This window comes from Myxine glutinosa, chromosome 9 (genome assembly GCF_964187855.1).
Source record: "Myxine glutinosa chromosome 9, kmMyxGlut1.1, whole genome shotgun sequence".
In the NCBI taxonomy this organism is placed as follows: domain Eukaryota; kingdom Metazoa; phylum Chordata; class Myxini; order Myxiniformes; family Myxinidae; genus Myxine; species Myxine glutinosa.
The window spans coordinates 55,579,738-55,595,141 of NC_136269.1; the positions used below are offsets into that span (position 1 = coordinate 55,579,738).

The 15,404-nt window shown below is 42.6% G+C and overlaps 1 protein-coding gene across 1 annotated transcript in view; it reads right to left on the reverse strand.

Annotated features, from left to right (window-relative positions):
- Positions 1 to 15,404, reverse strand: part of LOC137435376 (nesprin-1) — a 375,431-nt gene that overhangs the window by 225,262 nt on the left and 134,765 nt on the right. The window contains exons 51-54 of the mRNA XM_078784359.1: positions 14,562 to 14,780; positions 12,116 to 12,378; positions 10,386 to 10,554; positions 9,352 to 9,507 (exon numbers count right to left, since the gene is read on the reverse strand). Of these exons, the coding sequence (XP_078640485.1) occupies positions 9,352 to 9,507; positions 10,386 to 10,554; positions 12,116 to 12,378; positions 14,562 to 14,780 (807 nt within the window). The remainder of the gene's footprint in view (positions 1 to 9,351; positions 9,508 to 10,385; positions 10,555 to 12,115; positions 12,379 to 14,561; positions 14,781 to 15,404) is intronic.

Sequence of the window (15,404 nt, forward strand, 5' to 3'; positions counted from 1 at the left end):
ATAGTAGATGCACAACCTCGGTTATGTATCAGCATCAGTAGATTACCTACATCAGTAGATCCACAACCTCGGTCATGTATCTGCATCAGTAGATTACCGACATCAGTAGATCCACAACTTCGGTCATGGATCCACATCAGTAGATTACCTACATCAGTAGATCCACAACCTCGGTCATGTATCCGCATCAGTAGGTTACCTCCATCAGTAGATCCACAACCTCGGTCATGTATCCGCATCAGTAGATTACCTACATCAGTAGATCCACAACCTCGGTCATGTATCCGCATCAGTAGATTACCAACATCAATTGATCCACAACCTCGGTCACAGATCCACATCAGTAGATTGTCTACATCAGTAGATCCACAACCTCGGTGATGTATCTGCATCAGTAGATTACCTACATCAGTAGATCCACAACTTCGGTCATGGATCCGCATCAGTAGATTACCTACATCAGTAGATCCACAACCTCGGTTATGGATCCACATCAATAGATTACCTACATCAGTAGATCCACAACCTCGGACATGGATCCACATCAGTAGATTACCTACATCAGTACATCAGTAGATCCACAACCTCGGACCTGGATCCACATCAGTAGATTACCTACATCAGTGGATCCACAACCTCAGTTGCCTCCAGGCAGTCAGTCAACCCACTAATGCAACGTCACCAAACAAACTTTACTAGCTCGAGGATTTAATGTATTATCACATCGCGACAACTCCCATCACACATTCTATTGCATGATAATACATCATATCATGCACATCTTACCTTAAATATGACATGTCCACCAACCAGGACGTCCACCCCACTTACCAATAAATCAAACTAATATTCAAATATTCAAACGGTTATTTATAACGGATTCTCTTCATGCTTGAAGCCCTGTCTTCAAGAAACCACTGAAAATGGTTTAAAATATATTTATATATTGTTACGGAGCCAGGTTTCAGGATTTACCACGAGGGGAACTTCTCGGACTCCTCTCAAACCCCCAGTCCTGAGGCCACTGGCTAGGGATAACACTGCGGTCTGGCGGGTTGCTAGCTAACCATGAATGCTGATTGATAGCGTCAAACCTGGCAGGATCATCGCAACTTCATGTTACCTTTCCGGTGGCTTGGCAATATCAAGGGGGGCTTGCACCATCGATACATATTTATATTATCTATTTAATCAGGTACAGCCGAGTGGAGCTGCCAAATAGAAATCGGCTAAATTTATGGAGCCAATATTGATTGGGGTGGAATGTCACAGCTAGTCACTATTACACCTTAAACGAGCCAATAGAAAAAGAGATGAAATGGCCACGTTGAAAACAACTGTTTGATAAGAAACAAGTGAATATTTACAGGCAATTAGTAAAAGAAACACATTTATGCAAACACGGTAATCAGATGTAAAATAAAAAGCACTTCTATAATTTACAATGGTCAAATGAACAGCCCCAAAAGTCTTATTCCCATTAACGCTTAACCCCTTCTGCAGTCTTACTTATTATTCGAACACGCATGACATGGGCCCAGTAGAACCACACCGATAAAAGTACATATGAAGAAGAGGAGAGGGGGAGAGTGCAGTTCAGTGCTTGTTGACGACCCTTTGGACTGACGTAGGCACCGTTGACATACAGGTACCAATCCTGATACAGGTAGGAGGGAGGATGGAGGGAGTATAATCAGTTTGATACTGTGGTGTAAGTGTACGCGGTGTGGTGCGGAAAGGACAATGCAAGGTGCGAGTGAGTGGCCTGCCCTGAAAAGGGACACGGCTGGTCGTTGATAGCTCCTTGTGCTCAGTTGTTGATAGCTCTTTGTGTGTCAAGAGAGACGAGGTGGAGAGAATTAATAAAGATGATAAGCAATGAAGCGATGAAACCCTCTTGTGTTCCATCATTTATGTCACTTAAGTGGGGCGGGCCTTGGCGGGATCAAAGTTCGAGAAACGCGGATCCTCGGGGATCAAAGTTCGTATTTTCACCTCTTATACCTGGCGGGAGGCTGCTATTAGTGCACCCCATATTTTTGTTACTTTTGGTAAAGGTTTTCGATGACATGGCACGATAACCTATTTATAAATGTTAACACAGCACTTGGCCAAGAGGAAACCTCTTAGGGAGGGCGTATATTATGAGTATTAATATTGCTTTGTAATAACATTAATATTATCCTATTATCAAGAATGTTGTTATTACTTTTGTAATTAAAAGCCACCTAGGAAAAATGCCACGATAAGCTATTTTTATATAGCTATACACTTCAAAACGCAATCACCCTTGGCGAAGAAAAAGCCGTTGGGATGGGGAGGGGGGAGGGGAAGGGGAAGGGGAAGGGGAAGGGGAGGGAGGTTAAATCGCCACAACCCCAGTGGTGTAACCCGCTAGTCCCCCTTGTCAAATTTGGTTGTGACAATAAGTAACTAAAGTAACTAAGTAAAATAAGTAACTAACTAAGACAATAAGTAAGTAAATAAGTAACAACAGAATGTATCTCAGTCAGTCAGACAGACAGACAGACAGACAGACCCCAAATTGCGTATTTTAATATGATGATGGATATGTTTACTATGATATGTGTGTTGTTGCTCTCACAGTCCTAATTATTACCTCCACCACCAAAGGTGGATGAGGTTATGTTTTCACCACTGTCTGTCCGTTTGTCTGTCGTTGATTGTGAACATCTGTTTATTTGTGAACAAAATATCTCAAAAAGTTGCCGACGGATTCGGACAAAATTTGGTGGACCCGTTGGGTGTCTGACCTGGATGATTCGATTCGATTTTTGTGAAGATCTGAATACGGATTCGGATATGAGAGTTATTTAATTTTCTAAGTGATTCTTCACCATTGGGAGATAGGGCCAAAAACGATACATAGCAGGATATCTCAAAAAGTTGTGGACGGATTTGGACGAAACTTGTTGGAGAGGTTGTGTGTGTGACAAGGAAGAATCGATTCAATTTTGGTGAAGATCCAGATCCGGATCCAGCTAGTAGAATTTTCCAAGTGATTCTTCACCATTGAGTGATATGGCCAACCAGGCGGAGGTATGCTCTCTACTGAGTGCCGTTCAAATTTCAACTGCAACCGTGCCATAGAATCGCTTTTTAGGAATTTTGCTGTATAGAAAAAGCTTATGTTCTGGACCCAATAAGACTCGTACATGTGCAGGAACAAATTTGCAAGGAAAGGGCCGGATCTGAACTCTTGGTTATCCCCACTGTCTGCTAGAGTATCTTGTTGCCAAATGGCAGGAACTGTTTAGGAGAAATATAATACTTTCTTTAAGGTTAGTTTTTGATAAACTACATCAATATTGATTTTCCTTCATAGACCAGTGTATGTGCTCTTTTTTGATCATCTTTAATGTATACTTCATTACCTCCTGCGAATGCTTTAACTACCACTCTGTCCAATGTGGTTATGAGTTTGTCATGTGGAACGTTTGTGTATAATGTGGAAAAGTCAAAAAATGATAAACATTTAGCCTTACTCTTGTTACTAATGTTGTGGTTACTGTCGATACACACACACACACACATACACATACACATACACACACACACACACACACACACACACACACACACACACACACACACACACACACACACACACACACACACACACACACACACACACACACACACAATGGTGGTGGCAAGGGAGGCAGCATGATTTGCCACCTCCCTCTCTCCTGGGACGGAGAGAGGACCGGGGATGCGTCGAATACAACAGTTTCGAAGGCAGTGAAGTCTGACCCGAAAACGGCAGCTTCGATGAGACGAGATATGCACGCCATGTTCCGCCTGCATGAGACCGAGCTTCATGAGATCCAGGACCATGCTATGCCGAATACAACAACTTATTTGGCTGCTTTGGTGGGGGAGGGGGAATGCCCGTAGTTGCGCTGATCGACATGCATTTGAGACGCAGCGTGGCAACCTCGCCTTGCCTTGCAGCTTTCAGGGTTTTGCTGCCTCTATCCCGTCGCAGAGGGAGCCCTGGTGTTGGGCTAGCGGCTAGGGTGCCGGCTTAGGATCCTAGAATCCTGGGTTCGAATCCCGGTCGATCGCTGAATTAATGCCAGGGTGGTTGACTCAGCCTGTCATCCTTCCGAGGTCGGCTAATTGAGTACCAGTTCACTGGTAATTCCCTGTTTGTCGTTAAAGGCGGCAAAAAGGGTTGGCGTCAGGAAGGGCATCCGGCCGTAAAACATTGCTTCAAAAAGGGGGCCAAAAAACAACAACAACCACGGTTCCCGAAAAAGGCCAACCCCCGCTTTGCGGGGAAAAATGGCCTCTAAAGGTGGTTATCCCGTCGCAGAGGGACGAGACTGAGATGGATGAGCACGAGAGGGAAGAGACTGAGACCGGGCATATAACCCCGAAGGCCTCTTTAGGGACAGAGGAGGGGGAAATGGAGCACGGATAAGGAGACGGCTTGGTCCATGAGTCATGGTTCCTTACTGGTGTGAATATGGATGCTTCGGGAACAGGGAAACCTCTGTTTAGTCTTAGAGACTCACGAGTGGAGATGATGTTCGGTAGCAATGGCCCATGCACACACACATGAATAATGATCTACACATATATATGCATGATGGTGATTTATACACATATTATACAGGACACATTATACTGTATATTATACGCACAAATATTATACACACAAATATCATGATTGACATGTTGTAGGCCTACTGTATATTATATACCCAAATATTATGATTGACATGTTGTACTGTTTATTATATACACATATAATACCTGACATGTTGTACTGTATATTATACACACATATAATACCTGACATGTTGTACTGCATATTATATACACTAATATTATGATTGACATTTTGTACTGTATAATATGTACACACTAATATTATGATTGACATGCTGTACTGTATATTATGTACAAACAAATATTATGATTGGCATGTTGTACTGTATATTAATATGTACACACAAATATTATGATTGACATGTTGTACTGTATATTATGTACACACAAATATTATGATTGACATGTTGTACTGTATATTATGTACACACAAATATTATGATTGACATGTTGTACTGTATATTATGTACACACAAATATTATGATTGACATGTTGTACTGTATATTATGTACACACAAATATTATGATTGACATGTTGTACTGTATATTATGTACACACAAATATTATGATCGACATGTTGCACTATATATTATACACACATATAATAATACCTGATATATACCTGACATCCTGTATTGTATATTATATACACACATATAATTACCTGACATGTTGTACTGTGTACAAGGTATAACAATTTACCTGCACCCTCTACCTAACACTTACACTACCCGCCCCGGGTGCTCGTGAAAGGGGTCCACTCTTCCCCCATCCACACCTTCGCACCATGCACACCACTCCGTACCACTCACTCCAACTCTCTCCACACACCTTTCAGAATCATTGGAATCTCCCGCGATGAAGCTATCTCTGAGGGCCTTTCACTCACTCACCGCAGGCAGGTAGGTGGTCTTTCTGTCTTCTACCGACTCCTCTCCGGCCTTGCTCCCCCAGCTCTCTCTGTGCTCTGTCCCCCCAATATTCCTTCAGGTCGCACAAGATCTGCCTGCAACCCTCTTATGGTTAAACTGCCAAAGTCTAGGCTCTCTGCTCACCTTCACTCTTTCATTCCCCTTTTCTCCCGCCTCTGGAACAAACTCCCCCACTCCCTTCAATCCCACTCCTCCCTCCAGGTCTTTAAAACAGCTGTTCACCACCATCTCTTATCTTCCCCCATCGAAAACCTTGATCTTTTCTACCCCCGGTAATTCACCCCAGAGTCCTTGCAGTGTTCATATGTTTTAATCCTCTCCCACCTCCCCCCAAGTCCTCCCGATGTCCCTGCTCTCAAATGTTGTGTTTGTGTCCTTCCCCTTCTTCCCCCTCTCTTTTGTGTCCTCCCCCCTCTCTCCCCATCTTGTCTGCCGCTCCCCTTGTTTTTTGTGTTTTGTGTGTCGGTTTGTCTTTTTGTGTGATTAATGTTTGCTCTTTCACGAGCCTCGATCTTGTATACAAAAAAAAAAAAAAAAAAAAAAAAAAAAAAAAAAAAAAAAAAAAAAAAAAAAAAAAAAAAAAAAAAAAAAAAAAAAAAAAAAAAAAAAAAGGTGTTTCAAAAAGAGTGATACAACTTTAAACGTTTATTTACAAAGAAACAGAAACCTCAGAAACGTGAACCAAACATTTCTTGAAAGCTTATGACATGGTATTTTCTATCACTGATCGCTATTGCAGTAAGTCACTGCTAGAGTTAGTGAGAGCCCAAGGTCTGAAATTGGCATTTACGCAAAATCCATGTATTTGACGTTCTCGATGTGTGCCCCTCCGTGGTTCAGACAGGCATTGATCCTGACTCCAAAGTTCTGTCCAACTTTCCTGAAATCTCAGGTGGTTCTGTCCCCCAGAAAATGTTGTTGTGGTTGTTGATGGCACCGTTCAAGTGGAAATGGGCTTCATCACTGAACCACATCAGGTTGATCCAGTTTGGGTACCGCTCCATCCTGTCACTGAGCCAATTGCACATATCAAGTCTCCTTATCATGTCATCTTGACTCGGTTTATGCCTAATAGAGATGATGTACGGGAAAAGCTTCAGTTCCTTAGTAAGGGTACGCCAGATTGATGTTAGTTTGATGCCCAGCTCCTGGGAGCGCCGGCGGTGGGACATCTTGGGACTGTCCACTGCAGAATCCCACATGGCGTCGATGTTGGCTTGGCTCTTGGTTACTGATGCTGGCCTGCCACTGTTGCCCTTGGTCTGGTTGTGCACTTTACCCTTGTGCTCAAAATGTTTCACAATATGTTGAATGACACAATTTGTGGGTTCATCAGGTGTTCTGAGGTCGTATTCCTGGTAGAACCTCCGGGGGGTGTCTACATATGATTTAGTCTCATACCACAGAGCCACCACTTTTGGCTTCTGCTCCACTGTCAATGGCATAGTTGAGGTATGGAGCTAGAAATCACAGGGAACAAATACCACGATAACCCCACCAAAGCCTGAAAAGGAAAACGGTACAGGTCAAAAAACAAAGAAATGGCAGGAAGTCAAAGTTGGATCAATCTTTTTGAAACACTCTGCATTATACACACATATAATACTTGACATCCTATACTGTATATTATATACACACATATAATACTTGACATCTTGTACTGTATATTATATACACACATATAATACCAGACATGTTGTACTGTATATTATATACACACATATAATACCAGACATGTTGTACTGTATATTATATACACATGTAGCGACCCATGGGTCCCCCAAGCAAGACCAGCAACAGAATCTCCTTGCTCCAGCCGGTGACGTAACCGGCGGGCAAACCACGGCGCCGGGGTGGCCGGTCACGTGACCACCAAAGCGTGCCGCGCGTGCGGTTATAATCCTTTGCACCTGTCGGTCACGTGACCACCGAAGCGCGCCTCGCCTGAGAGGCGTGGCTTTCGGTTTCGGTTGTGCTTTCTGGTTGTGATATATATGCAGCCTGATAAACGGGCTTTTTAGAGTTCCCGAGTTGGTTTTTACAATAAACATCTTCTCGGACGAGTTTGTGTCTTGCCCGTCACTTCGTCCGTCTCAAGCAAGAGCCCTGCTCTTCACTGGTGACCCCGACTGCCCCCGAACGGATTCGGGGGCTGCGAACGGACACGGCAAGCGCGCCCTAGCCAGGGAAGCCACCTAGGCTGGTGACGCCGGCTTCTACCGCACGGCTTCGGGTGCAGTTTCAACCGCGGTTTCGACATGCCGGAGCGTCGGTAACGACGACGGCCAGGACTATGAGGTTCGCGCACCGCGCTCGGTACCTCCTCTACGACCGGAGGGGCGAACCTATTCCAAGACCCTCCGAAGGCACGGCTGCTTCGTCACCTTCGCGCGCACTGACATTGGCGGAACGGCTGCTTCGTCACCTTCGCGCGCACTGACGTTCGCGGCACGGCTGTTTCGTCACCTTCGTGTGCGCTGACGTTCGCGGCACTATGTGGCGGTTACCTTATGTGCAGGTAACCGCATGTGGCGGTTACCTTATGTGATTACCTTATTTGGGCATAATACACGTGCACGGGCCTGTTGGACTTGTGGTTGTGCGGACGTGACGCACGCGCGGTTGCCGGAGCCACGCCCTCTGAAGAGGGCTTTTGGCTTTATATAAGCATGCTGACTTCCGTTCGAGTTTAGTGTGCTGGATCTTACTGTTACAATAAACCATCTTCGAACCCTACGAATGGCCTCGTTCTCTCGCCTTCCGCGACTCCTAAACACACATATAATACTTGACATCCTACACTGTATATTATATACACACATATAATACTTGACATCTTGTACTGTATATTATATACACACATATAATACCAGACATGTTGTACTGTATATTATATACACACATATAATACCAGACATGTTGTACTGTATATTATATACACACATATAATACTTGACATTTTGTACTGTATATTATGTCAACACATTATTACACATGCAAACACACATGAAGGTGGATACTTTGAGACTTGGGAGGGCTCCGTTCCACCTTCTGAAACCCGCACATGGAGATAACAACCAACGACACGAATGCACACGAATAAAAAGAAAAGAATTATTATACCAAAATAAATATAATTCCTCAATGAAAATCATACCTCCAAATTCGAAAAAGAATAGTTGTAGGTCAATGTTATCAGTGGATGAAATGGAAATTTAACATGATGTACAATATAAGAATCCAAGAAGCTTTCAAGCTGATATGAGCATTGCTACTTGTCAATCTGTGTTATCACAGAGGCAACGAAGATGTCACGTACCTTAACACAGTATATTCCCATTTTTGTAAGGTATGAGGATAGCTCAGACACAAAATCAAATTGTTGTACACAGCAATGCTAAATACTATATATTTTGCACCGTTTGTGTCTTCAAAAACTTCACACAAAGACACAAACACATCACTACAAAAAGCCTCCACAGAAATCCTTTAAATAAATTCTGCACCAGACTGAGAGTCCCAATGGACATAAATCAGATGTTTGTAAATCCTGCTATCTTACATAATAATGAATTAACTATTCTGCCACATTTATCATTAAAATTAAGTTATTTTGGGTGATGGATTAAAGTGTAGATTTCCAATGTATTTATTCCAGTAATTAATCAAATACATGCCCTCGGTAAAACAATAACCTCTCCTCCAACATGAAGGATGTGCACATGCAACACAAGCACCGGACTGCATGGATCGCGCATGTGCACAAGGAGCCAACTTGCCTGATGTCCAAGAGCCTGCAGAGCGTAGCTGACCTCGGCCAATGCCTGAACCGTCTCCTCCGGTACGGCAACGCCCAGCCGCTGATACTTGGCTTGCTGTTTCTTAGACAGTTCCGATGTGATGTGGTGGCGCTGGGTCATTCCTCCTCCAATCTCCTGCACCACAATAAACACACATGGTGGTTCGTGTGCAGCCTATGGCTGCTGGTTGCATCATTTTCTGGGGGCGCGGCTGTGATGCAGCGGCTGGGTCTATTACCAATCAGCTGGTACCTATTTTGCCGACATCGGAGGGATGACAGGCTGAGTCAACCACCTGGTGTTAGTTCAACGGCATGACAGGGGCTCAAACTCAGGACCCTAAGATCTCAAGCCAACCACCTTAACCGTTAAGCCACCACCAGGCTAAAAAGACATAAATGACATCAATATTTGGCATTGCTGATTTTAACTTCCAGCATTTATGTGAGGCATGTCTGGAAATTTTCCACAAATATGTTTATAGAAAAATGAAATAAATAGGAATTTTGGGGATTGCAAAAAAAGAAAGTGTTATAGGTTTGCAGACAAGAAATGCCTTGAAGCAAAGACCTATTACAGGCAGTGGCTTAGCGGATGCAAGCCCATGAGTTGTAGCATATCCAACATAATGTCCGGTGACATGTAGGTGAGTGAAAGAAGTGTAAGCAAATGTATAGTGGTGAAGATCTGTAAAATGCTGGAAGACAGTTGCTATGAGAAGAAAATACAGTGTTCTACAAATCTAAAGGGGGGATATAATCAGTGCACACCACTTGAATTAACCACAACAATTTAAATGTGGGAACTATTTTGTGGCTAAAGTAAAGTACCTCTGTTAATTTTGAATACAAACCAAAACTTCGCAAAAATAAATAAATAAATAAAAATCAATGGTCTGGTTCATGAAGATGATTTGGGGAAGTTTTCTGTAAGATCATACAACAACCCCTTACATTTTTAAAAACTGGAATTGCTTCATTGAGAATACGCGTTGAGACATTGGCAGCGCCTACCCGGATTCGGCTCAATTGATCACTGTAGTTACTATTGTCCAGCCCACGCAAAAGGGATGCACTCTCTTGCAGCCATGATTTCACGTTGCCAAGTTCACGCTCCACTTCTTCGCGGACCAGGAGCTCTTCTTCCAAGAACAGTCGCTGGTTTTCCAGACTTCGACGCAGCCTGCAAGCACAACCATTATTTCATAGTTGCTCGATTAACATCATATACTTTGATGTCCAGTGATCATAAATCAAAAGGAACTTCATTGCAGGAGGAGGCCATTAGGCCCATCAAGACTGCACAATCCTGTCAACATTCATGTACTGCTGTACCCCCCACCGAATCTAGGTACCTCTCCAATTTCCAATTTAAATCCATCCACTATCTCTGCTGCCACCACATTTCCAGAGACCACCCTCAACTCCAATGTAGAAACCACTCTCTGAGTGAAACACCCTGACTTAACATCGTCCTAACTCTCCTTCTATTTACTGGCAAGCCGTAGCCACTGGACCTATCACTGTCAAATGTGCAGAAAAAAAAACAATTCAGCTCTTATTTTGTTTCCGTCCTTATGTATCTCTATAGATCTCTTCATAATCACCTCCTTTCTAATGTATAAAGTCCTGTATCCTTTAGCGACTCTTTGTAGCTAAAGTCACACTAGGTCCAGAATCAAGCTAATCATCCATACTGAACCCTTCCTATGTGGTACCTCAGATGTGGCGAACAAAACTGAGCACAACATTCCAGAAGAGGCCTCAATACATTTCTATACAATGTTAACACTACCTCTTTTGATTTTGTAAGTTATCCAATGACAAATACAACCTAAAACCCTGTTAGCTTTACCTACAGCTGCCTGGCACTGTGTTCTCTGCTTACCTCCTCGACCCTCCATATCTATTGCCACCCACAAATGCTTCTTCCATGTGACACACTCCAAGACTGCCCCTTGCATCATGCCATCTCTATTTTCGTTATTCCTACCTATTCCCAGCACCTTCCCCATCCTGATGATAAACTGCATCTGCCAATCTTCGGCCAATGAAAGTATCTACACTTTCCTGTAATCTAATCTCTATCATACAGAAACCCACCAATCATGAGCCCTTATCTATTTCCTAATGTCTCTTCCATGCCATAATTCATGTATTTGATACAAAAACATATGTTTGAAGTGAGAATTAATATTGATTAGACTCTTTTATGAAAGCTTTTGACTATCTATCTTAATTTATCTGCAAATTATATTATACAGAACATTCCAGATAAAAATGAATGACTCAATTGTATTTTTAATTACTTTCACAAAACTGTTCAAATTTCCTACATTTAAATGCTACGTATGCTCCTCATTCTTGCTTGTTTTTCTCTTTCCATATGACGGTGAGGAAATCGCGACATTTACCATCAAAATCAGCATTTTAAAAATGCAGCGTGGTTTGAAGAGACCCACTCAATAGTGGCCGGCTCCGGCAGGAATACGGTGGAAATACCGGTAAGTCAGAAACAACCAAATTTTTTAAACATAATTCATCGTGATGCAATTTTGAATATGGATTGCCATTTCCACCGACCGAGTAAGCCTCGGGCCGAAAACATTGAACGCCAAGGAGGTAATTGGAAAAGTTATTGTAGCTATTCCAACATCTCCAGAAAGGCATATGAAAGACCTGGCTTATTAAAAAATGAGAAATGGAACTCAGCCAAGACCTCACAAGAGCAACCCCTAACATACATCTCATAGTTTGCTTGCATAACTTGGAGGTTTTCAGCCAGGGTATGGTCCTCTGTTGGCTCGCCCAAGATAGGGTCTCCGCCTTGCAGCAACATAACTTGCTGCAACAGTAGGGATACACCAGCCTGCTCCTGCTCCATTTCCTGCCCAATGGTCCGAGCTTGCTCGCGCAATGCCTTCAACTCCATCTGAGAGGCCGCCTCTGCTGGCCGTTCTGGAATTCGCATCTGAAGGTCCTTCAGCCTTTCGGATACCTGCTGCACCTAAAAAATGGAAACATCAATTGTATATGTTATTCGACAAAGGAACAATTAAATCTCAAAAGTACCCTTTACTGAATCTAAAGGATTTTCCTTCCCATTAGTTGACCTAAGCTTGTGCATCATCAGACAGAATGGTACAAAGGTAGCACACCTTCCGTTGAGCTATGTACTTTGGATTTCATTCTCGACCTGACTATAAACTGTCAGATTTGTGTTAAACATGCAGAGCATTGCCTCTGAGTGTCACGTCCATTTGGTAGATGTTAAGCCGAGGACACATTTTTAGCATCAGCTGGTGGATGTTAAAGATCCCACGGTGTCTTTAGACGACACGTTGGCAAGTTATAACCATGCATCCCGGACAAATTCCAGAAATTTCTGCCATTATATAAAGAGGGAACCATCAGCTGCATGGCTGAGCTCCTTTATATTGATACAACCTTGCAGCCATTTACTTCATATGAGAGAAAACGGAAAGGATTGTGGGTAGTTCCAGCTTATATTGCCATACCAGCTTATATTGCTTATATTGCCGGATTTTTTTTTTGGGGGGAAATTCCAACTTCTTTCCTGGAAGTCCTTGCAGTGTTCATATATTTTAAACCTCTCCCACCTCCCCCTAAAACATTTCTCCCGATGTCCCTGCTCTCAAATGTTGTGTTTGTGTCCTTCCCCCTCTCTCCCCATCTTGTCTACCGCTCCCCTTATTTTTTGTGTTTTATGTGTCGGTTTGACTTTTTGCATGATTAATGTTAGCTCTTTCACGAGCCTCGACCTTGTATACAAAAAAAATAAAAAATAAAAAATAACAATTGTAGGCTCTTCCCATGCAAGTCACAAGTCTGACTGGTCGGGGTTGGTAACATTTACTTTTATGCTCTGCATTGGCTTATGGGTAAAAAATCAAATGCAGTAAAAGCAGAACAAGGACTAAAGTAGATCCTCGCTGGTGGTACTCAGATAAACTACGCCCTTGTAAAATCAACTTTAGCCAAAATAATTTCTGGGAATGACGATGATTTCCACTTAACACCAACATACAGATTTTCTCAAATTTGCTTAATCTGATTTGAACATTGAAAGACAAACTCAGTGGGATAATGCAGGTTAGAGCGTCCACTCTTGAGTCTGGTAGGTCGATGGTTTGAAACCCGGTCGAGATCAAACCAAATACTATAAAAAATAGTACGTGCTGCTTCCTTGCTTGATCGTCAGTATTTAAAAAGGATAGAGCACATACAAAGAACCACAAGTCGGTAATAATGGCGCAGGCTTTGAGGGGCCGAATGGCCTCCTTCTGCGTCGAAGTTCCTTGAAAGGGAAATCATATTATTATTAAAGACTATACGTATAAAGTTCCAACCATGGCGGACTAAAGATGAAGATTAGTTTACACAGATAAGTCGCTTCCAGGTGGCTAATGGATCGAGCTTATTCTGGGTAGAATACAACACCCGTCGAATGATGCTCATTTACACAACTAATTAGGAACGAAGTGTGCCAAACATATACCCACCAGGATGAAGAGTCCACCTCACAAAGCATCCAACAGCAAAACATCGTCACAGGATTTTTTTATTTTTTTTGGGATCCAAGATCGAGGCCCATGTAAGAGCTAACATTAATCACAAAAAGACAAACGGACATATGCAACATAAGATAAAGGGAGCGGGAGACAAGATGGAGAGAGGGAGGAAAGCACACAAGTGCAAGAGTAGAGAGCAGGGACATCGGGAGATCTATGGGAGGAAGAGGGCTTGGGGGAAGGAGGCAGTGGAGGGGAGAGGGGGGAGGGGGAGAAGGATTGCTGAAAAAGTTAAAAGTTTTTGCCTATGTAGGCTCTGAGCCTGGTTTAGAGAACACCTTTTTGGCACCACACTGATACATCAGGGGAGGGTGGGGGAGCGGCGGTTGGGAAGGGATATTAGTCAATAATGCTGCCATTTTGCATATGTAATAAAATCGATAGCCCTTTTCACATCAGTCATATTGCGTCCTGCATTATTTACTTCAATATGCCTGATGCACATCTGTGGAAAAACTTTAGTTTAACAATTAAACAGGTAAACAAAACCTTGTTATCCAGCGTTGTCTAAATGGCCTACGTTGGTCCTTTTGAACATTAAGGGACAGTATATATAATACGCATATAAAGTGAACATGATGATCCAGTAGTGGCATACCTTATCAGTAAGCTGTTTCCATTTTTCCACGGCACTCTGCAGACTGCCCTCCTGCTCCCGTGCTGAGCTGTGTATACGAGACCAACGCTGCCACACAGCCATCATGGCTTTGCTCATGGAGGCCTTGCTCGTGGGACTAACGCAGTCCTCAGCCTTGTGCGCCACATCTTCCAGACTGGCTAGCTCTGTCCGGAGCGCTGTCACTGTCGCCAAAAGGGCCTATCAGGAAAGAAAAATGCAGATTTATCTGTCACTAAACAAAGCGTACTTCAGTTTGACATTTTAACAAATGCTAATGCTGGCTTTGTTGCCAATATTAATCCTTTGACATACAACCATACGATGATGCATCTCAAAACGTGCTGAGGTCACTCTCGTTGATTTTCCAAGGGCTAAACATTCACTATGAAAAGCAGAATGCATGTCTAACTCTCCATAATACACAAAATTGAGATTTTCAGGCCTGTCTGTTCCTGTTTGTTGTAGCTTGTTTGAAAGCAAGACAAATTTGAAAGTGAATATCTCAATTCTGGTAACATCTCATATGGGCATAAATAAAAATACTGTATTATAAACATATTTGGTATTAGTGAATCCTAAACAGATGTGAATCCTAAACAGATCCATAAATAAAAGTACTGTATTATAAACATATTTGGTATTAGTGAATCCTAAACAGATGTGAATCCTAAACAGATCCATAAATAAAAATACTGTATTATAAACATATTTGGTATTAGTGAATCCTAAACAGATGTGAATCCTAAACAGATCCATAAATAAAAATACTGTATTATAAACATATTTGGTATTAGTGAATCCTAAACAGATGTTGCCAATCGA